Source organism: Coturnix japonica, chromosome 3 (genome assembly GCF_054131305.1).
Source record: "Coturnix japonica strain WE chromosome 3, WE-NBRP24, whole genome shotgun sequence".
NCBI lineage: Eukaryota > Metazoa > Chordata > Aves > Galliformes > Phasianidae > Coturnix > Coturnix japonica.
The window spans coordinates 55,517,355-55,540,021 of NC_140665.1; the positions used below are offsets into that span (position 1 = coordinate 55,517,355).

At 35.2% G+C, this 22,667-nt stretch overlaps 1 protein-coding gene across 6 annotated transcripts in view; it reads right to left on the bottom strand.

Annotated features, from left to right (window-relative positions):
* LAMA2 (laminin subunit alpha 2) overlaps positions 1 to 22,667 on the bottom strand; it is a 302,596-nt gene that overhangs the window by 45,885 nt on the left and 234,044 nt on the right. For all 6 annotated transcript variants that reach the window (XM_085541686.1, XM_085541683.1, XM_085541684.1 and 3 more), the window contains 7 exons: positions 22,114 to 22,276; positions 20,356 to 20,566; positions 18,669 to 18,785; positions 17,410 to 17,573; positions 14,262 to 14,400; positions 9,625 to 9,727; positions 1,977 to 2,093 (listed from right to left, as the gene is read on the bottom strand). In XM_085541686.1, the coding sequence (XP_085397812.1) occupies positions 1,977 to 2,093; positions 9,625 to 9,727; positions 14,262 to 14,400; positions 17,410 to 17,573; positions 18,669 to 18,785; positions 20,356 to 20,566; positions 22,114 to 22,276 (1,014 nt within the window). The remainder of the gene's footprint in view (positions 1 to 1,976; positions 2,094 to 9,624; positions 9,728 to 14,261; positions 14,401 to 17,409; positions 17,574 to 18,668; positions 18,786 to 20,355; positions 20,567 to 22,113; positions 22,277 to 22,667) is intronic.

Sequence of the window (22,667 nt, forward strand, 5' to 3'; positions counted from 1 at the left end):
GAGTGTAAATTTCCAAACAGTTGTGTTCTTTATATTCTGTGGAAAGTACAATGCCATCAAGCCTTGGCCCAGAGAAAAGACAATGCTTCCTAAGGTTGTAGAGAATTGGAAGGTTTGTTCTGAACCCCTTTTATTTTGTTGAGCAAAAGCATATTATACATCTGCTCCAAGCTATTCCACTCTTATTTCTGAAAGTTTGTCTTTGAAAACGCCCCAAAATACAGTAGCAGCTTGAAAACACAACAGATCCTTTACTCGTTAACATCACCAATACTGAGAAGTGAAAGAAGAGCTCTCTGATTGCCTTTTTACACTCTCTTTTTTCATCTTATCAAACTATCTCTTTTTGAGTTCATTATTACAGGTTGCACCCCTTTCTGGCAGAATGGAAAATGGAATTACCTTGTTACTTCCCTCTACTTATCACACCAATTATATTTATTTTCTATCAATATTTCTATGTGTAGCTCTTTGTCCTAAAGATGATCTACCCCTCTATCTCATTTTTTGTTTGTTCATTTTAATTTGGTTACTTTATTTGGCTATTTCTATAGCATAGAAACAAGAATTATTAGCTTAAGCTGCACTCTGTTTCAGTGAAACCTTGAAGAACAAAATAAATGACAGGGTCATTTTCTCTCCTGTCCCCATTAGTTATTTCCTTATTGGATTACTAATTTACTGTATTTTCTCATTCAAGTAATTTATTTTATCTGAATTTCACACTTGTGACATATCTACTTGCATATGAGAGTGTCCTTGTCCCAAGAGCAAGCACCCTGTAACTCTAAACTGACAAGAGCTTATTACATTGCTAATGGCTGCATATTTCATGTATCTTTTACATGTTTCATACTCAGTATTCTGTCTCCAAAGGCTCACTGGCCTCTGAGGTCCATTTTATTTGACTCAGACATCTATCTGTGCACAAGAAGAGAAGCAGTCATGTTAATACCTGCGGTCAGAACCCAGAAAGTGGCATAAGATATGACATATTAAAGCAAATTCTTGTGAACACCTGATTTCAAGGAGTGCTACATCTAAAACAAAACATTTCAGTTATCTGTAATCTTGAATACAACAATGTGCACGATGAATCACTTCTCACACCAAGTTTTTACTTGTAGTCTGGACCTCCCAGATCTGCACAGATCAGAAAGAATATCGACTTTCTTCAGAGACTTTTCTTAAGGCACATCTTCAGTTAATTATAATGCAGGGCTTCTTAGAGATAATAGTTGTATCAAATGGCTGATAAAACTTCCTTGTTTTCTATAAAAAACTAAACAAACCATTCCATCTATTATAAGAAAAATACATTTTATCTCACATCTCAACACTAAGTAGCTAACATTCCAGCATTTTAGGATTTTAATTGATATAACACATTTTTGTTATTATTTTTATTTTCCCCAGAGGTGGTAGATAAAACTGTAAGTATGCTTAGTACTTTAGGTTATATTGAGGATAGCCTGCTCCAGTTCTAAGACACACTATGCCAAACTGATATTAAAATGATACTGCAGCACAAATCAATGAGAATGTGCTAGAAAGGTAAGACAAAAAGAGCAGATTCCATTCTGATCTTTTCTGCAAAGCCAGAAGGTGTTTACTTTTCTTAGGTTATCATAAGAACCATGCTTCATTTTACATAAGTTTCATAAATATGCTTTTCATGTTTAAAGAAAAGTCTGCCTCGGGATGTATCATAATTCCTGAAATCCTTATTCAATCTGAAACCAATCTTTTACAAATTATAGAAATGCGATTCTTTTTACTGTGCCAAAATACAAAGTTAAAGATACCTGTTTTCAGGCCAATTCTTTCTAACATAGCTTATCTGTATCTTAGTACAGCAGCCCATGGTCAAAGTGTGCGTGACATGGACCAGATAAAAATCAGATAGATGTTAGGTGATAGAAAATGATGAAACAGGGCAGGGATAAGTCAAGCTTTGCGGTACCTTTCAGGCTTACCATTAGGAATGGCTGAGAGCTTCCCAAAGGTTTCATTCAAAGTTTTCAGGAGAATAGAATTCTTCTCATCAGCTTCTTTCAGTCTGTTCTGCATGCTGTCCAGGTTATCCTCCTGTTCTATAATAACAATAATTTGCAAGTCGTTTAACATTAAGATATTAAATAGCGTAAATAAGTCCAGTAAATCCACTTGTAGGTATCAGCGATAATGTTTTCAGCTTAAGATTTCTGCTTCCATAATATCTAAATGTTTTAGTTTATGTTACCGTTCTGTTTATCAGAGGATTTCCCAAGGTTTACAGAGGTAATTTAAAAAAAAAAAGGCAATCATAGATGGAATAGTTTACTCAGACTCCACTGGAAGATTCAAATGTGAAGTTTAGTCATAGCTTTGATTCCTGTCTCCAACCAAACTCAAATTTTCATCTTAAAGATGTTACCCGGGACAAATGATTTGACCATTGTATGGAAAGAAGTAAGACTGATCATGTCAGCTTACTGCTCCACTCAGAATGACCAAGGCACAGCTCTCAAGAATCTTCTGAAAGATAACCAATGTTGATGCAATATTTGAAGAAAACACATCATATCGCCCCATCATTAATATGAGAAGACTACACTAACAACACATTATTATGAAATAAATACATATATTTATCTTCATCAATAGCTTTAAATAAAAATTATGGAGGGATTTTTGGAAAAGTATTCAGCATTAGCAATAATTTTACAAACTCTCAAAATTGAGATTCTAAGCTTTACTGCTATTTAAATAGACATTATTTCAAAATTATAATGTTAAGTTTGGCACAGAAAATGCTTAATGCTTAAACAACTATGTTAGGGAGCATTTTTCAACATTTCTTTATATTGGTATGGAGCTCTTTAGAACTGACAGGTGGTTATTTATTAACTTAAAGGCATGCCTTGTTGGGAAACTAATTCAACATCATGGTGCTTGATAGCAAAAGGAGGAGAATAATTTGTATAAAAGTAGTTTAAGACACAAAGTATGACAGTGACCATCAGATATATGACAGGTTATTGAAAATAAACACATGGTTTCTGGATACATATCGAAGTACGTCCTGGAATAGGAAAACATACTGGAGAAGAAATTTCTCAGTGAATAGGACACATACTTGTGAAAAACAGAAAGTATTACTTTTGAATAAGGAACAAAAATTAGACGTATTAGATCTCCAACAGCATCAGAGCTGTAACCTTTTGTGAGAGAATAAACAGAATAATGGGTTAAAAATAGGATTGTGGAATTCATGGATTCTAAAAGAGAAAGGTTTCTTAAAAATAGATGTGCAAAGAGCAATTTGAAATTAGAAAAATCAAACAAAATGCACATTACCTTCAAGAAATCATTAACTAAATCTTCCAAGGCTATTTCCAAGACAGAAATTGTAAATGGAATGCAAATGAGAATCATGTTTTTGTTGCTAGATCCTTTGAAATGCCATTCAGGTAGAGATCTTTTTGCCTCATTTAAATTAGAGCAACAGTTCAGGTGTGCCTAGAGGCAGGTCTTAATTCTTGCAACATGCTGCAGCAGACTAATAGGACATTGGTGTCAAGTATGAAAAGCACTGTTAACCACAGAATAAAGTTGGGAAGAATCTTCCATAAATTGTGAGATTATCCTCCTCCTCAAAAATATTTCTAAGCAGTCATTTTTGTCTCTGCAGATGAATGAAACTACTCTTAGGAGTAGTTACATGTGATGTTAAACTAGGATGAACACATAAGATTCTGCTTTTAAGTGATCTGAGACTTTATCAGAGTTCATTTGTCATTAACTAATAATACTGACAAAACTGTTTTAACTTCCTGCATTCAATTTTGAAATCATGGTGCCTGATATTTTTATGGTGTCTCTGGTGGCTTTTTGTAATGCTAGTGTTTATAAAGTGTGTTAACATTCCTGACATGTCTGATTAATTTCAAGTGGTGGTATAGTAACTTTGTTGCATTAAATTAATATAAATAAGCTCTTTTTCTCCTCCTTACTCTGCCAGATTGAACATTAATTATCTCTGAGTTATACATTTGCAGAATCATGCTTCCCCACTTCTGTTTTCAGCTTTGAAACCATAACAATAATTTTTATGGATTTTACTAAGTAATTTTTTCCTAGAACTCCTGAATACTGAAATGTAACGTTTAATATTTTTTAATTCTTCAAATGTACTGTTTGTTGTTGTTGTTGTTTTTATATTAAAATAATGAAGAGATAAATAAGTGCCTTGAGGGAGCTTTTCATAGAAATTGTTTACTCTGCGCAGTGATCAAAACATGAAACTATACTTTTAAGTAGATTTCCCTACTGTAACCCAGACAGCCTCTTTGATCTAATTTTGACTATTAATTACAAGCTAAACTAACTTCACTTCAGGTTTTCCCCATCCTTTTGTTATTAGCATTAATGAAGAATGCCAGATCTGTAATTTGAAGTCCCGAGACCCTCAAATTAATCACATAAATAAAATATGAACAACAACAATTTAAATTTTTGCAAAATGCAGAGCTGATCTGACTTGGAGAAGGTTAGTGGGTCTGAACTGAAAGATGCCAGGCACTGTCAACTCACATTAAAGTGTTGGTTGAGAAATATCTTGAGAAATATGTCTCATTCCTGTTTCCACTTGATTAGCTCTGCACAAAGATGGCACAAGATGCCAATCAATGTACAAGGATTTTTTTGTTTCAAATCAACAAAACTATCCATGAATCACTAAAACCAGACATGAAAGTTTAAGGAAGATCCTGTCTCACTTTGCAGGTATGGACCTTTACATTTTCTGGCTTGGTTAACATAAGCAAAGATTTTAAATTGCTGGTAATATTTCCATGATTAAGCATTGCATTATAGAACAATTATTATTCCTTTTCCTTCTGAGTCAATAAAATAAAATAAAAAAAAATCCTTACACTCATATATTTTATTAAGAAACTTAATTTCTTATTGTTTGTGATTTGTTTTTACAAGAGACAAGTTTTTGCAAATCTCCACAAAGCACATGCATATGTGGCATGAGTTAATTACTGATGGTGTATCACCACTGCAATGTGAGTGGAAGTAGGAATCTTCTGAGAGCAGGACCAAACATTTTTCCATGAGACTGTCTAAGAAGGTATCATAAGGCCATGGTGCCCACTGTGTGCTCCCCAAAACAAAATAAAGGTCGAAATCTCTTGAGGAGCTACACACACAGCTGTTTCTACTGATTGGATACTGCACAAATTAACTGCCAGTTACGCACATCCCTTTCTATTATGTTTGTTTTGGTTCTTGCAAAACAGTCAGTCTCATCCAATCAGGAGGATGAGGAGTGACAAGCTAAATTTTTAACCTGAAAAGAAACAAGATTTACAAATTAACAAGGGAAAAGGATTTAATTAGAGAAATATGGCTAATAATGCTTAACTTTTTAAAAAGACATTACAGTATCAGCTTGTGCATGAATATAATATTGAATATTTTTTACAAATATTAGGCAATAATTTCCTGGATGCAATATGCTAGGCCAGCAAAAATCCAAAGCAGAGGAAAATATACAAACAAGGCATATAGCTGTGCCCATCAGCTGGAAAATGTTTTGGCTAAAAATATTCACTTGCTATCAGACAAAACAACATCCCTCAACTTGTCAATTCTTAAGCAAAAGAAATGACACGAGTTGAATTTCAGTAGCCACCTGACACAGTCTCCAGCTGAAGAGGTGTTTTTATATCTTATTTTTACTTCTCATTGATCAGTTTTGACAAAGCCTATTCATCGCCTCCAATCTGCACTGGGCAAGTATATTTTTAAAACAGTAAATTCAAAACTATAAGGAAGAAAAATTGCTCCTGGCAAACTAAAAATCCCCCAAGGCACAGAGAGAATGAAGCTGACAGGCAGTAGCATTCACTCATTTGTAGCCAAATTTTCAAAACTCCTTAGCCAGTGCAGTAGATACAGATTTTCCTTCTTCCACCAGGGTTATTCCTTCTAACTTCCACCCCCACAGAGAATGGAATGATTAAATCTCCTTTTTAATAGCTTCTGTCCGAAGCTTTGCTTTCTAAGGTCTAATTCAGCAGTTTTTGGTAGTAATATAAAGCATTTTCATGATTAACAGCTGTTTTATACCTAGTGTAATTGACCACAAAACAGGGGAATGTCATAACAGCAAGAAAACACTCCCACCTCTGTCATAGCTGAGGCTGGATTTCTGGAATGTACATTACTTGAGATTTTTATTACTTTAACTAATGTACTACCTGTAGTTCAGGCAAAGAAATTTTAAGCTAATGATAATTTCTGTCTACCAGATCATTACAGAGTGTCCATCACCCATTATTCACTTTCAGTAGAGACCCTGAACAGGGTGGCTTTGTAAGAAGTACAGGAAAATGCATCTTTTCCTGTGAGTTTTACACTCAAATCTCACTTTCTATCCTGAACACATCAAGACATACAGAGAGATTATGTTCATAATACTACTAACTTCATCACTTTGGAGAAAAAGTAGGGTGGGAAAAACAAGCTGATTTTTCATTTTATCTTTATGTATGTCTGTGTGGTTGAAGATGTGGAGTGTGGACATGTTTTATTGGTTGCAAAAAGGCATACATTGAAAGTTCAGAATGTTTGTGCATGTGGAGCAAATTAAATCTAAAGTGTATCAGAGAACATTAGGAAAACTGCATCTCATTAACCTTCAGTATGAGGCAAGAGCACAGAAGATCTAATGCTTGCACGATAAGTACTGCTTCCTAGTTACATTAGGATTGCTATATGAACCTTTAGAATGCTTATAGATCACTTTAGAAACCTGAAATAGATACCAACTGAAATGCTCACTGAAGTAAAATGGAGTAATAACATCATTTTTTTCCCCCCAAATCTCTGAAGTACTGTCTTATTGAGTTTGTTTGTTTGTTTTTCAGGGTTAAATTGGACAGACCTGTGAGCACACAGTATTGATATATATCCAAGTACAGACATTTTTATTTCATCCTTGAGAACAGACTTGAAAGAGCACAGATTACTCTGATGTAACCATCCATGGAGCACAGAAAGCTATGGACTACACTCTGTGGTGCAAAGAGGCAGTACTGCTTTTTTTGTGTCCAATACACCAGCTACGGCAAGTTGGTGCATGGTCCAGCAAGGGGCATGAGCAACATCTCTACACTTTCCACTTCTGCAATGTTACTTAGATTGTCTGCTGGCCTCCCATAATATTTTATGATTTTCTGAGACATATTTACAAAAACGTGCTGGCCTTAAATTAGTACTGAATCTGGCAGAAATGTCACAATAAAGAGCAATCTAAAAATAGACTCAATATTTACTTGTAAACATAGACAGTTATTTTCTCCTTAGAGCTACTAAAATAAAATAGTGTTTTTAACTTTCAAACTGTATATGATATAGAAGCACAATTGACATTATTAATAATTTTGTCTTATGACCTTACTAAACATTAGGTGACACCCTAGAGCTGCCAGAAATTAATGAAAGTGAAGTAATAACTGAATGATGAGTATGTGTTATATGGATCTCATTTTTTAAGCTGTGTCATTTTTGTAATGGATATTCCAGTGAAAATCATACATTCTAAAATCTCAAAAACTAGGCTCCATTATAAAAATCTATCTTGTCTCTAATAAAAATTATTTTTACCTGCTGCAGTATCACGTGAAAGCTTAAGGCATCATCTCTGTGACAGACAGCTAAAATATCAACCTCAAGTGTTTACCATATGTGGTTTATTTTTCTAGATCTGATGCATGAAGCAAACAAACTTAATTTTAGCTTAATTTTTCAAACCCTGTGATGAGCAAGAAGTTTTATGTCATAGTTGTTTTCCTCCCACCTTTTTTTTTTTTTTTTTTAAATTTCTTTCATGCCCAGGATCTGTTTTCCTACCTAAGTGAATAAGTACTATATCTTTATCTGCAATTAATTCCAGATTAACCCTGTAGTAGCACAATAGCTTCAGCCAACTGTATCAAACTAAAGTATAGTGTACACAGTATGAAAAGATTTTTGTAACGTTAAATTGACTGGAAACATCTTTTCAATACATATACTAAAATAACAGTATAAATAGGAGATGATTATAGAATACCAATTCGGAATAAAGCACCCAGTTACAAACTTGAACATATTCTATCTAGACTAATAGGAAAATTAGTCCATACTTGGATGAATGACCTTCAAAAATAGCTGTATGGAAGACTCATCTAACTGGTCTCCCTCAAAGACTTTAAAATATCATTGGCACAAACACTGTGTTTTCTGTATATGTAAAACCAAGAGACCAAAGCAATAATATTACACATTTTTAACAAAGGTACGCATGTGAAACTCAGAATGCTGGTCCATTTCAAAGTGGATAATTGTATCATACTTATTTCCCCTTAGTTGAAATGAAATATTTTTCAGCTCCTTTATAAAACTGCTGTGGAGAAAGAAATGTTGAGTACCGGTAAACAGATGCTTCATTAACGCTGCAATAAGTATTTTCTAAGAAGGCCTATAAAACAATCTGTCCGGATGAAGATACAAGCAATAAATTGTTTTTGCTTGCAAGATTGCACAACAGCTCAAATGAACACTGAAATCATAGGCTCAGAACCTTCCAGAAATTCAGTACCCAGGACTGAAGACAGTAATTTTGCTAAAGCATTAGTAACCCTTACACTCTGGAAAGAATGTTTCATAAGTTTTGGTTATGTTCTTACATTTCTCTGTGATATTTGCCTTTTCTACTGTTACACAGCATGTAGTACATTGTACCCTACTTTTGCACACTATGGCATTCAACAACAGGGCTTTCATTTATTGAGGAGAAACTACTCAAATCATTATAAACAGTCTAATCTGAATTATCTACCAGTTGTTACATCTCACCAAGCAGCAACATTCAAAAAACTATGCTTTTTTTGTTTGTTTGTTTGTTTTGTTTTTCCAGTGGAAGATATCAAGTACAAGTTTCTGCAGTAATTGCAGAAAAATGAACGCTTTACTTGCCTGCATAACAAAGAATTTGGTTTGGATTCCACAAATGTTATCATTTGAGCTGCACCCACCCACATATTAACACTTCAGGAACAAATAAATACTTTTTTGTGCAGGCAAGAAATCATAATTTTTCTTTGGTTATGTGTTTTTAGTTTTATTTTTGAAGAAGATACTTAGCAATATACTTACCTCCCATAGCATATTTGTCACCAAACTGCCTCCCTCTTGTATTAACAAGAACAAAAATACAGTATTGGGTTGTTTTTTGCGCTATTTTTCTGGTAGAGCATTTTCTAAATCAGAACCTGTTGTCCCCTTCCTCTCTCATTTCCATTTACTCTCAACCCTTAATGTAGTCATCAAGAAAAGACTAAGATCTAATCTTAGCCTTCTTATCCCAGAAATGGACACATCTCAATATAACTGCCTGGGATGCTTGTCCCAGGCATTATGGATGTGGAATATAATCTTTCTTTTCAGTTGATACTTGGTTCAATCTTTAAAATAGAAAATGAAATATACTTTTTTCTACTGACTTGGCTTATTCACAATGGTAACAAAGGAGCCTCACAATATTTTTTCTTCCATTTAACGAACCTGCATGCTACATAGTGTACATACCTTTAACATCATTTTCTAGCACTGTGGCATCATTAAAGACCTTGAAACTTTTCTGAAGAGAGCTCTTGGCATCATCCTTCAGTGATCCTTGAGGACCAGATGTCTGCAGAGAAACAAACAGTGTTATAGGAGAAAGCCTGAAGACATTAAAGATGTATGAAAATGATCTAAGTGAACAATCATCTCAATTTTAAATGAACATAATTGTGCTCTTAACCATATATCATTGTTAAATTGGTTTTCACAGGACTAAAAAATGTTTTTTTCTCTATTTCCTTTGTTTTTACAGGAAGCCAGTTCTCCTTTGGAATACCAGCCATGACTTTAATAAGAAAAGAAAATGATTATATCATTATGGAAAGAGATCTGTCCATAGAAACAGAACTTTTTCAAAAACAAACAAGCAAAAATCTTTCAACATAAACAAGACTTTCTTTCTCCAGGTACAATATTTCTTCCCAGGAGCAGCTACAATACTTTTAGAAGGCAGGCTGAATCTGATGATCTAAATTCTAATACAGAAAACAGAGATAAAGTCAAGACTTGTAATTGCAAGGTCAGTAAATTGAAGATGCAATGAAACAAATAGAGTTTAAAAATAGGGGAAAACTACAGTTAATATGAAATAGTTTTATTACTGAATATCCATCCTACTATCATGTCATTAAAAAAAGTCTTTTGAAATCTCTCTGCAGTGCTGAGATTGATCAATTGGTCACATGATTTTTCTAAATTAGATTAGCATTTTCAGTCAGTAGGAAATGCTCTAGGTGCTGATCCGGTTACTTATCAGTTTGTAAGAATGAACTCAAGTTGCATATCATACTGAATCCATTTCATTGAGAATACTCTCGACAGGCAGGTAACTTTCTATATTAGTCATCGGTCAGCCTTGTTACAAGTATGTAATTAAGAAGCAGCTATTCTTCATTTTTAGGAGCAGAAACATATACTCAAAAATGAACTGTGTGTCAATTAAATGACATAGTTATTAATACTATTCATTATTTATGTAATGAACAAGAGGTGATATTTTTGTAACTGCTGAATTGTTGTTTTTCAATGATATTTTAAGGAACATATATTGGAAATGCTGCCTGTATCTCTTTCTTCCAAAAAATCTTAAAGAATGCTTTAAATGATCTCAAAATTTAGATTTCTTTTAAAGGAACATCTCAGGGCATAAGTTGCCTTATGTCAATGGGATACAGCTATTACAGATTTTTTGTAGTCATAAGGGATGTAAATTTAGGCTCAAGTTTCAACATGTGATGAGTGATTTTATTAAACCTGGACCTTGTTACTGCTGAGCTCACTTGAACTATTAGGCTGTGTATGCAAATTCCTCCCCACATCAACAAAGGTTTTATATTTGAAAGATCAACAAAACTAGTTGTTTATAAATTTTGTCTTTATTACCTAATATAAGTAGCACTGATAACACATAGGTCACTCCAAAATTAATGTTTCCTATTTATTTCCATGGAAACAATGACAGATACGAAGACCACAATATCAATACTTAATAGAGCAAAATTCTCAGCTACAAAAGACCAACCAGTTAAGTAAAAGATTGCTCTTGAAGAAAGAATGCCTGGCCAGATTTCATGGCAGATGCACCTGACAAATCAGACAATACTACTGTAATTTTCCTGTTAGAATCAGAACTTGGGTCGACGTGAGAATGGATTTCAAAACAATGATTGTTGTTATTATAAAAAAAAAAACAAAACAGGCTGTTAGGGTTGACAGGATGATAAAGAAGTTTCATTTCAATAGAAAGAAGCTGGAAGGCCAGATTTGCAATGCAAAAGCAAGTTCATCAAATCAGGGACAATAACTGAGTCCAAGCTGGCAATTAGAAACAGATTTCAGCAGAAAGTTAGCACATTATCAGGAAGAAGATTACAGGCTGCAAGTTTGTTTAGCTGTGGTAACAGCATCCTATGAAGACTCCCCCACCAGTACATGCTGGACATGTTCTGAACACAGACAGAAAACTAATGAAGCCTTGGTACAAAGGTATTCTCCTTTTTACCTGACATTTCATGAGAAGATGTAAGCATGAAGTAGGTATTATGTTGGTCACTGACAGAAGTGTAGGTGTAGTTCTATGTATATATGTAATCCTCCTGTCTTGAGGAGGACTGATAGGCTGCTTTATGTTGTTAACATGCAAGGAAGCATAGGGACCCAACACAACTGCTAGAGTCCCACTACGAAGGGAGACAGAAAAAAGAAGGAAGTAGAACATTATAACCTACCATGTCACCTGTAGTACCAGTTACTATTCTAAAAAGCCTATGAAATAAAAATAATTTTTCAAGACGCATTTTAAAATTATGATTTTGATCTATAATACAGAAGCAGGATCAGTTAACATGACTCCACTCCTCAGTCAGTTACTGTCTTGACTAAGTCACAGGATACTGAGGCAGCCCCAAATGCTTGAGGTTTCTCATCTGTGATAAATTTATTTTTCTTTTAAAGGGAAGAGCAAATCCATCATAAAAAGCTTAAGAGAAATTTTTCTATCATATTTTTAATACATTTTTTTCCCCAGTCATTTATCAGGCTTTCTGTAATCACGATGGATTTGAAGCATCACTTTGTTCGTGCTTTAAGCAACATTAGCTTAATTTAAAATCAAACTAATCTTCGCTATTAAAAACAAAAATAACTCCAAATTCAGAGATACCTCTGAAGTTTGCATAGATTAATCATTCCAGTAACTTGCAGGGTAGACTCTAAAGCTCAGCTCAGTACTGACCACTGCTAGTTTATGAACCAGTTTGCTGCTATTGGGAAACCTTCCCTACATCAACCCAACACTATCATTTACTGTGAAAGGTTGGGCTCAGTGATGCATCTGCTGGCTTCTGGAGATCAGAGTCCTTTACAGAAGACAGACATCCACAGTTGGTTTCATTACAAAGAGAACATGGCTCCAGTTTCACTAGGAGGGATGATTATCTCTGCCTTCTACACCAGGGCCCAAAGACCATCTACTCCAGAAGGAGCAGAGTTTTTAGAGTCTGCTGTTTGAGTTGGCTCAAATTTACAAACACTATCTTCTAGGAGAGTGCTAAAACTACAGTGCTCCAGTCAGCAATGAGGCACTCTTCCTGCTGAAGCTCAGACTGAAGTTCCTTGGGGCCCTCAAAAAGAGAGAGACTGACTTACTAATTTTAGCAGTTAAGCTAACAAATATCAGTTAAATTTAGCCCCAAACCCTATTATTATCCCATTGTTATTTACCAAATAATGAGGAAACTTTACCATACTGTGCACCAGTGTGATGATAAGCCATGGATTATCACTATGTTTACATTTAAAAGGCTGTAGCTCTCTCCATTTTCCTCTTAATCAACTCCTGTTGCACATAGAGAGCACATAATAAGAACGGGTTTCTTAATAGAGAGGAGATGCTTAGAATCCCTCCTGAACTATATCTTAGTGCCTTTTATTGCTACTCACTTGCATCATACTGCCCATCTCTCCACCACCAACCCTTTCAAATTATCTATCCACTTCCTCTCCATGGTACCATCAGCCAGTTCTCCATCTGACATAAACACTACTGTAGTCACACTGTAATTGCTTGCTTTGTTTCTCAACTGCTGTATGTGCCTTTTTTCTTTAATTGATCCTTACTACAGCTCCTTGCCTTACTCCCTGTGAGTCACAAAGGGAACAAAGGAGAGCTATCCGCATTAAATTCTAATGCATTTAAAATAAAATAACATAAAAATCCAAAGGTTCTTATTTACTTCTGCAGCATAATTAGCAGTTCCAGCAAAACAAATAACTGTTTTTCAGAGAACTTGTACATACTAATGTGTAAAGTGACACTTTTTCCTTTCAAGACAGAAATATAGTAATTAATGTTATCTGAAATACTATTTGACAACAGAAACTGTCTAAAAATATATATGAATTTTTGCGCAACAAATAGTTTGCTTTATCCCTCTCCTAAATATGGACCTTTCCAGCATGTTAGTGCTTTTTATATTCTTGCTATCCATTTGTCTGAAATAGCTCTCTGCAAGATACTTTTATGCATGTGCAAGTGCTGTTACTGCAATTTATTTTTGTTCACCTACACATTCCTGTATCAAATACAGGGTTTGCCAACTCTCCTCCTCCAAACATTGCCACTGTTTTGCTTCTAAGCCCATCTCCAATCTTCCTGCCTTTGTCCCTTTACCCCTTTCCCTGGGCATGGGTCCATTGGTCCCCATGCCCCATTAGTCATGAAACCAGGCCAAGTTGCCCAGTAAACTGTTGATAATTATAAACTGGCCTTATCAAGTATCATAAGAACTAACTGTTCATTCAAAGCCTTCTCATAGAAGCTGTTGGCTTGATCCTTAGGCAGAGACTGAAAGGACTGATGGAGGAAGGACAACAAAAAGAAAAAGAAAAAAAAAGAGTAAAGTACAGTATGCATGGATAAATTGAGATACAGTTAAAGAACACGAAGCTCTGGCATGGGCATTTTGTTCTGTTGTCAATACAAGAATCTGTGGTGGTGGCTCCAGTCTCTCAAAGATGGTAAAATACATAACTGGGAAGATGTTCAGGATAGTTCCACTGAAAATTTAAGTCTCCTTTCCCAGTTTACTTTGTTTTCTTACCGCTTTCATAGCTTCATTTGCAAGAACCTTGGCTTCCTTGGCAACTTTTTCAGCTTCATCTATGTTATCCTTGATGTTGGTATAAGCATTGAAAGCAAGTGTGGCATTGAAAGAAATGTTTTTGGCTTCAGCAAGGATTCTGTTGGGACAGAAAAAGTAAACAAACAATTAAATCTACTATCAGAGCTCAAGAGAATACAGCACCCTACTTTTTCAAACCCATCAGTCTTTGTTAAGGATATTTCTAAGACACTGTGTTAGAGAGGAATGCTACATTGGAAATTTCAGGAATTATGGTGTCATGTGTTTTGCAGAATTCACATTTTATCTGTGTAGAAAGACATAAAATGTTTTTTGATAAGGAGGTGCTGTGAGATCAAAGATTACAGTGTATGATGTATGATAATGTAAGGGAGGAAAGTATTATTTCACCTGGATGTGTTCCAGCCTATAGAAAATACTTAGTCATGGAGACAGCGTGGAAGAGAGAGAAATTCATTCTCTAATCTCATAATACATATATTCTCTGAAAAACTGAGGTAGCTGGGCTCCAATCTGTGCCTTAATTAATATTTCATTATTTCTATAAAATGCAACAGGAAAAACAAAGGGGATGGAGGGTATTTTCCCTGGACTTTACATGTAGTTAACAGTGGGAAACAGATTCCCTTCAGATTGCCACATGATTGAACTGCATCAGCATCATTCTTGGAAGAGCCTTCTCCCTCCTTAAATACAGATGAAGCTTATTAGATTGTAGTAAGTTTTTTGTGATACTGAGTTAGAGAAATGGGCAACCTACAATAGTTATCTAGCTAGTAGCTAAAGTACTGCTTAGAAATATGTTTCAAAAACCTTCAGGTTAGGAAGGAACTAAATGGAGTTTTCCACAAACCAATAACATTTATTTATCAGCGGGCTATTAGGCATAAGGGAGAACCCTATACTAATACTTCTTTGTATACAGAAAAAATAACAATCTGTTTCCTAGGTTAAATTCACGATCTGTTCCATGTTCTAACTCCCAGCACATCATCTTCACCATCAATCAATAGGCTATTTCATGCCTTAGGGGGTGATTTGAGAGAAAAAGCTCTCCCTCAATTTCTCTTATAAGATGAAGTGGCATTTTTCAGCAAATTTAGTATTATCTGAAAGATGCCCAAATGCCAGTTGTGAGGATAGATGCATTTTTGAAATCCTAAGATAGATAGACACTGAGTATTCCTGTAAAGTATGGCTTTACAGTTCATGATCTAAAAGCTTTATCCTGATGTGAGATGACAAAAGGCATCGTCATTTCTTTCTCCTCTGAGACTATGAATCTGACCATGACCACACTAGAATGTAAAGTTTCAATATTTCGTTTTTAAAGATAATTTTAAGTGTCTTTGATTCTTCATTCTTTACTGTGTATAATGAGAAACTGCAGATGATGTCTAGATTGTATGGAAGTATACATGGTATTGCTAAACCACAGTAAGGAACAAAGAGCTATGCTACTCCCTGCCCCCCCCCAAAGGGTATTAAAGTGCTTTAAACTTTGCTCTGAGGTCCCTAAGGCCTATGTTAAGAAAGAAGCACAAGTATACACCCCAAAAAAGACTATTTAAGAAGTCAAAAACCTGTAGCTCAAAATTTATCCTATCAATATCTCATTAAAGCAGCAAAATACTTTTTGTGGTGTTTTCACTACTTCTTAGTTCCTCACTGCCAGCTTTCCGTATATTTGGATATTTACAACTACAGCAGTTGGATATGGCACTTGTCATCTACTTTAGGTTCAGAGGTGCACCACTGCCATTTGTCATTATCAGACAGTTTGTATACCATTTACAAAAGCCACTTTCTTTTAGAAATAGTACCCTTTAATTCCTTTTTAGTCAGCTATGATTATTTTATGTACTCCTTAATGTAAATTAAGCTATCTAGAGTGATGTGACTACACAGTATACGAAGATAATTGTGCCTTTTTCTCAAGATTGCAGAGCCTGACAAGAAAAAATGTGCCTGTTCACAAGTCTTTGGGATATTAAAGTCTCAGGTATCTTTAAAAGATGTAAGCAACAATTTAAAAAAAAAAAAAAAAAAAAAAAAAAAAAAAAAAAAAGAGAGCATATTGTTGATCTGGAGGATTGGGGGATATAAAGATAGAGCACAGCCCTGCTACTAAGGACATGGGTGTACTGGCTGAAAGCATGCTAGACATGAGCCAGCAATGTGCCCTCTCTGCCCTAAAAGCCAACTGTATCCTGGAGTGCATCAAAAGAAGCATGGCCAGCAGGGTGAGAGAGGCGATCCTGCCCTTCTACTCTGCAAGCTTCACCTGGAGTACTGTGTTCGGATGCAGAGTCCTTAGTACAGGAGAGATGTGGACCTGCTAGAGCATATCCAGAGACATCCACAAAAATGACCCAAGGGTTGGAACACCTTCCCTACAAGGAGAGGCTGAGACAGCTGGGGCTCTGCAGTCTGGAAAAGGGAAGGCTCTGTGGAGAACTAGCAGCAGCCTTTCAGTATATAATTGGGGCTATAAGAAAGAAGGGGACAACAGGGTCTATCATGATAGGCATGATAGGACATAAATTAGACACCAATCTGATCTACCTGTAGTTGTCCCCAGTCGCTGCAGGGGAGTTAGACTAGATAACCTTTAAGTGTCCCTACCAACTCAAATGGTTCTATGATCTTAAAAATAAAACCTAAAGCTTTCTATTCATACAGTGCTTTTGTAGAACTACACCGGGGAGAAGTCTGGGACACACAATATCCATAATATATTTGTTAAATTTTAGAGGTGCAAAATTACACATCCTTTTTATTGATTTCTTTCTTAAATGCAGAAAATCAACAACGCAAATACACACCCCTCACTCTCTTCCAATAAATGAAAACTACTCTTTCCAGTCTTTCCAAGAAGTTATATTCATGATGAGTTATACAGTGTCATTCTTACAGTCCTTTCCACTTTGAGCTTGGCCAAATAGAAATGAGAATGTCAAATAGAGAGAAAAAAAATTTTCTTACCTCCCGTTTTTGAAGGACAAGATATCAAAGTCTGAAAAGAATACCCTTGAGTTTCTGTTAAGCGATCTTACAAGCCTGCTTTATAATTTTACCATCACCAACCAATAAATGGCTGCCTTACCCATCCAGTACTGCAGATGATTCATTCAGCTGTGCTGCATGGTTCTCAGCTTGTAATACCTTTTCTGGAAGCATTTTGTCTTGAATTTCTTGTGATAAATCGTCTATTTTATCTTTCAGCTGATCGGACATTGACTGTATCTTATCTGCAACACTTTCCACGTACTGACATAAAATGACATAAGTAAGACCTTTAAGTACCTGAATGCAATCATTCTGTAGCCCTTTATACATTTTCATTGTAAGATATTCCATCATAATTTACAGATGCATTAACATTTGAGGGGAACTAATGGAAAGAATAAAGGATGGGTTGGTCTGGAGAGCAGAAGATAAACAAAACAGTATAGCACAGCTTCTTGCCTCTCAAGTTATTATTTTACAATTATTAAACTACAAAGTTTAAATATTTGCTACCTCTACTTTGGATTTATATCCTAAATATAAATGTATACATAGTTATACTAACTCATAACCATCCTCCCAGTAATAACTTGCCAGTGACAAAAGTTTCATGTTATATGACAATTTGTTTGACTCAAATGTGTTTTTGAATATTAAAATACCTTTACTGAGAATTATGCTTTGGGAGATCTGCCATTTCTGTCTTAGTAAGATGTCTTAAATTGTTTTCCTTCCCATTTTGCCACATGGCTTTTTTCCATTCATTATAAAAACTTACAGTGCAAGATGGAAATATTTCTAGAACCAGTCATATCTCTATATAGGTAAGGCTGCAAACTCCATTATTAAACTTTTGAGGTAAGACTTTCAAAACCGTTGTGTAAAATTAGAGTACAATCCACTCATCTCTTTGATCTATCTAGATTCAAAATTGTTGCCACAGGCAACAAATTATTTCTCATATGCACACACAGTCTTAGTGCAGATAAATCTACATCTAGATCACAGAGACAGTGTGAGACAATGAACAGGTTTGCTGCATCTACAATTCTACAGACAAAGTCAGTACCACAATCACAATACAATATTTTTAAAAGATGCAACAAAAAATGATGTGCTAGCTCTTTGTGTAATCATTTAAATCTCAAACTTCATCTTTTCAACATACTGGGTTTGAAATTCTGTCATAAAGTAATAGAAATTCCTTCAAAATAACAAAAATATTTTAACATTGATAAATAAAAAAGAAAAATAAGGAGTTATTTGAATTAGATACCCTGTTTCTAATACTAACAGCACAATACTGTATTGCAACTGATTATACTAATTCTCAAATAAAGATGATAAAACACCTACCTCTACAGCTAAGTTGATTTCATTTGTAAGGTTGTTGGCTTCATTAAGGATTTCATTCCCTTCCTGCAGACTTTTCTCAACACCTTTCCTGCCATCTTCTACAGCTTGCTTCTTTTTCTATAGGATGTGTTCACACAGATCAAAATGTGAGTGATGAAAGTAATGCCAGTATTTGAAACCAATAGAGTGTATTTTGTCACCATTCCATAAAGGTCAGACTTCTGGAATTCTCTGATCTTCCCGACCAAAGACAGTAACAGCAATAGAGCACGTTTAAAGTAAGATATCTTTCTTTCTCTTCCTGTCCCCAGCTTTGTATCCCCTCCCTCCCACATAGTACATTTTTGGTTGTTCTATCATAGAGGTTACTGACTGCAGCACTAGGGTAAGATGAATCAGAAAGTAATTAGAAATCCTAACCTTTACTCAGATGTACAACTTTCTCATTTTAACAATTATCTACACAGGTCATGCAGGCAAAATTTGTCAAAGTATTCTGTTACTTTGATCTTTATGTTCACTATTTTTTCACTAAATAATGAATATAAAAATAATAGACGATGGTTTAAAAGAATCTTTGGATTCTTGATTTTCTAAATAGTAGAAATACTGCATATTGTGTAATAATGGTGGTTTTCTGACTAAGCAACTGGTGACTTCCTGTGTAAGATCCTTTAGGTATCACAGATTAGCCTCACAAGTGATCATGTCATTGCAGTCTAAAGAGTACTATAATGGCCTGTTGGTCAAAACAGGGGTAAAATTAAAGCAAAACAAAAACAAAACAAAACTTCTCAAAACCACTTTTTTGGACAAGATTCCTGAGGATGCCTTCAGGCATTTTCATACTGTGATACAGATAGTATTTTAAAAACTGATACAGCAGGAGATAGTTTATCCAGCCTTTCTCCTTTTACCTTTGGGAAGAAAATGCAGAGAACAGAGAACATCTAACTTATGTACAGCACAGTATTTCCTTAATTCAATCAAGCCGGAGAACTGCGATTCTGGAACTCTAAGCTCATAATTTCACATGAGGTGAAAGCTCATCATGATATAAACAGAGTGGAAAAATTTATCTTCATTAAGTTGACTCTGCACTTAATATCTCAGTTAAATGCTTGCTAATGTACAGTATAATGTGCTCTTTGAATCTTTGCAATTTAAATTAAATCAAAAGCAGACCTCTGCTATGAGGGTGATCTTTTATAGCAACTACAAACTATGGAAGATAGTTTGATTAATTACTGTGTAATATCTGCCTACTCTTCCTAGGGGTTGGAGAAGATCAAAAAGAAAACTTCCTGTGAGTAAATATATGGTAGCAAAAATATTAACTTAACTCTATTTTGATCTTGCATGAATACTCATACTCAGATGAATTCAACCTCCCCCAAAATAATAAATTCAACAGCATCTTCCACTCAAATTATATAAGCAGTAAGTACCACTTTGGTAAAGAAAGCTGTCAAGTAATTCTCCTTTTACAAGCCAATTGTTTCCTGATTCTGAAGAATATATCTGTTTACATTTACATCAGATTTAGTTATATTTGAATAACAATTTTGTTCTACTGCTATTTTTGTTTGTTTGTTTGTTTCAAGATTTAGTTACAAAGTGTATATGCAAAGTTTCAGAGTTTGATCAGACATTAACTTAATCAACGATACATCTTGTCAGCGCTCACCTCTACCATGGTCATGTTATTTTGGTTGACTGCAGATAAATGATTAGCCTCTCTAATTTTTTTCATAGCATCTCTTAGCAGATCTCGAGCATCGTCAACTTTGGTGTGGTAGTTTGCTAGCTTGTCCCAAACTTCATTTTTGAGATCCTCGTTTTTCTCACTGGGCTCTCCAAATAATTTCTTCACTTTGTTCAAAAGATCTTCCGCATTCCTGCAATATACCATAACATAAAGGTACTGAATTTGTATTTCTTACACCTAATAATCCAAATGTAATGAAATGGGATTTAAAACTCACAGTAACTTTCATGAGAACACATGCTTAATGAAGTTGAATAATGATTTTTTTCTGGGGGGCGGGGATGGGAGGTGGTGAAGGGAGGTAAATTAACATTGTCAGTATCTGATAGTAAAGTAAGATTTTCCTACACATTTCATTTATTTGCATTAATACAACATGAGACAGACAGATTTCCTTTTTATGACCTTGCCTTGTAGTACAGCACAAACTTCTTATCTAACCAGTAATCAAACTCAGGACAACTCATTGGTTCTGTAAAGCTAACCTTTCTATTTTGACCTCTTACGGATTTTACTCTCTGCTCTGTCTAATGAAATACAAGTCAAAGAATTACAGAATCACAGGGGCTGGAAGACACCTCAAGAGTTTATCGAGTCCAATCTCCCTGCTAAAGCAGGTACCCTACAATAGGTCTCACAGGTAGATTTTCAGACAGGTCTTGAATATCTCTATATGTAGGAGACCCCTCAACCTCTCCAAGCAACTGGTTCCAGTGCTCCATCATCCTTGACACCAAGAAGTTCTGCAAGTTAATGTGGATGTTCCTATGAAAACATTTTAGGCCATTAGTCCTTGTCTAATTGCTACACACCACCGAGAAGAGCCTGGCCTCATCCATTTGCTGCCCACTTCTCTTTAGATATTTATAAACATTTATCAGATCCATTCTCAGTCTTCTTTTCTTTTTACTTTTAGGCTGAACAGACCCAGGTTAATTCATCTTTCATCATACAGGAGATTTTCCAGGCCCACTGCTGGACTCCTTCTAGGAGACCCCTGTCTTTTTTTTAACTAGGGACCCCAGAACTGGACACAGTCATCTAAATGTGACCTCACCAGGGCAGAGTAGAAGGAGCAACAAGCCATTGGTGAAGAATACATTTTCAGTATACCCTTTCTCAAGGAAAAAAAAGTTGGACTATCAGAAGTATAGCAGAAATACTGTACTGGTAGGATTTTTGGAAGTATGTTGAGTGTATAAGATAGGCAATACAAACTTGATTCTATACTGCTTGGAATGCCCATGCTAGTGGACAAAATTTACAAGCAGATAATATTTTATTAGACCAACTGGTCTTCATTCAAACAAACAAACAAAACAAAGAAAATGCAAAGGCACCAGATGTTTTTTTTTTTCTCCAAGATCTTTGGTACTAAAACCTTTCATCAGATGAAAAGTAGAAGCTAAACATAAGAAAAAAAAATTGCTTAGAATTTTATGATAAACATTACTGGTATGTGTGGAGCAAAGATGTAATTTGGTAGGAAGTGGTTTCCACCTACATAATCATTTCAAAAAATGCAAGTGCTCAATTAATAGATGTGAAATGCTAGACTCTGCTTTCCTTCATATTTCTGAAAGCCCCAGCTTGAAAACTTGGTTAGAATGTTGTACGACAGTTACAAGAGTCAGATATTATCACAGGGAGGCTGAAGACAGTGGTCTCTCTACTCACTTGAACTCATCCTGAGCTATTCTTTCTTGCATATTCAGCTTTTTACTTCTCATTTCTGTGACCATTCTGTCAGCCTCACTCTGCAGTTCTGGGAAACTCTTCTCCAAGGTCTTGTCTGGGGTTCCAAGCGTTTCATTCAGTCTTATAGCATCTTCATTTACAGCTGCAAGTGGGCAAAAACCATGCGTGGAGGGAGTTAGTAAATGAAAGGGACAGAGAAGCCTGAAGAACTTTCATGTCAACTCTATCAGCAAGTCAAACGCAATTTGCAATCTGCTGTGAAGAAAAAAAGGTGGTTAATCCTGTGAACAGTAACAAATGAGAGATATGTCTCCTCAAAACTTTTATTGTAGCTCTCTTTTAAGCACAACAATTACAATGAAAAAGATTTTATATCCAGTATAAGAAATGCATTCCTCTGCTTTTTGCCCCCTCAGAAGAAAGAATTTGCAATTAACATTTAAAATAGCAGAAGATAACTGTGATATTGCTCACAAAATTAAAGGGCAAACAGTGAAAATGAAATTTTAAATTACTTTTGAAGACCTTCAGAA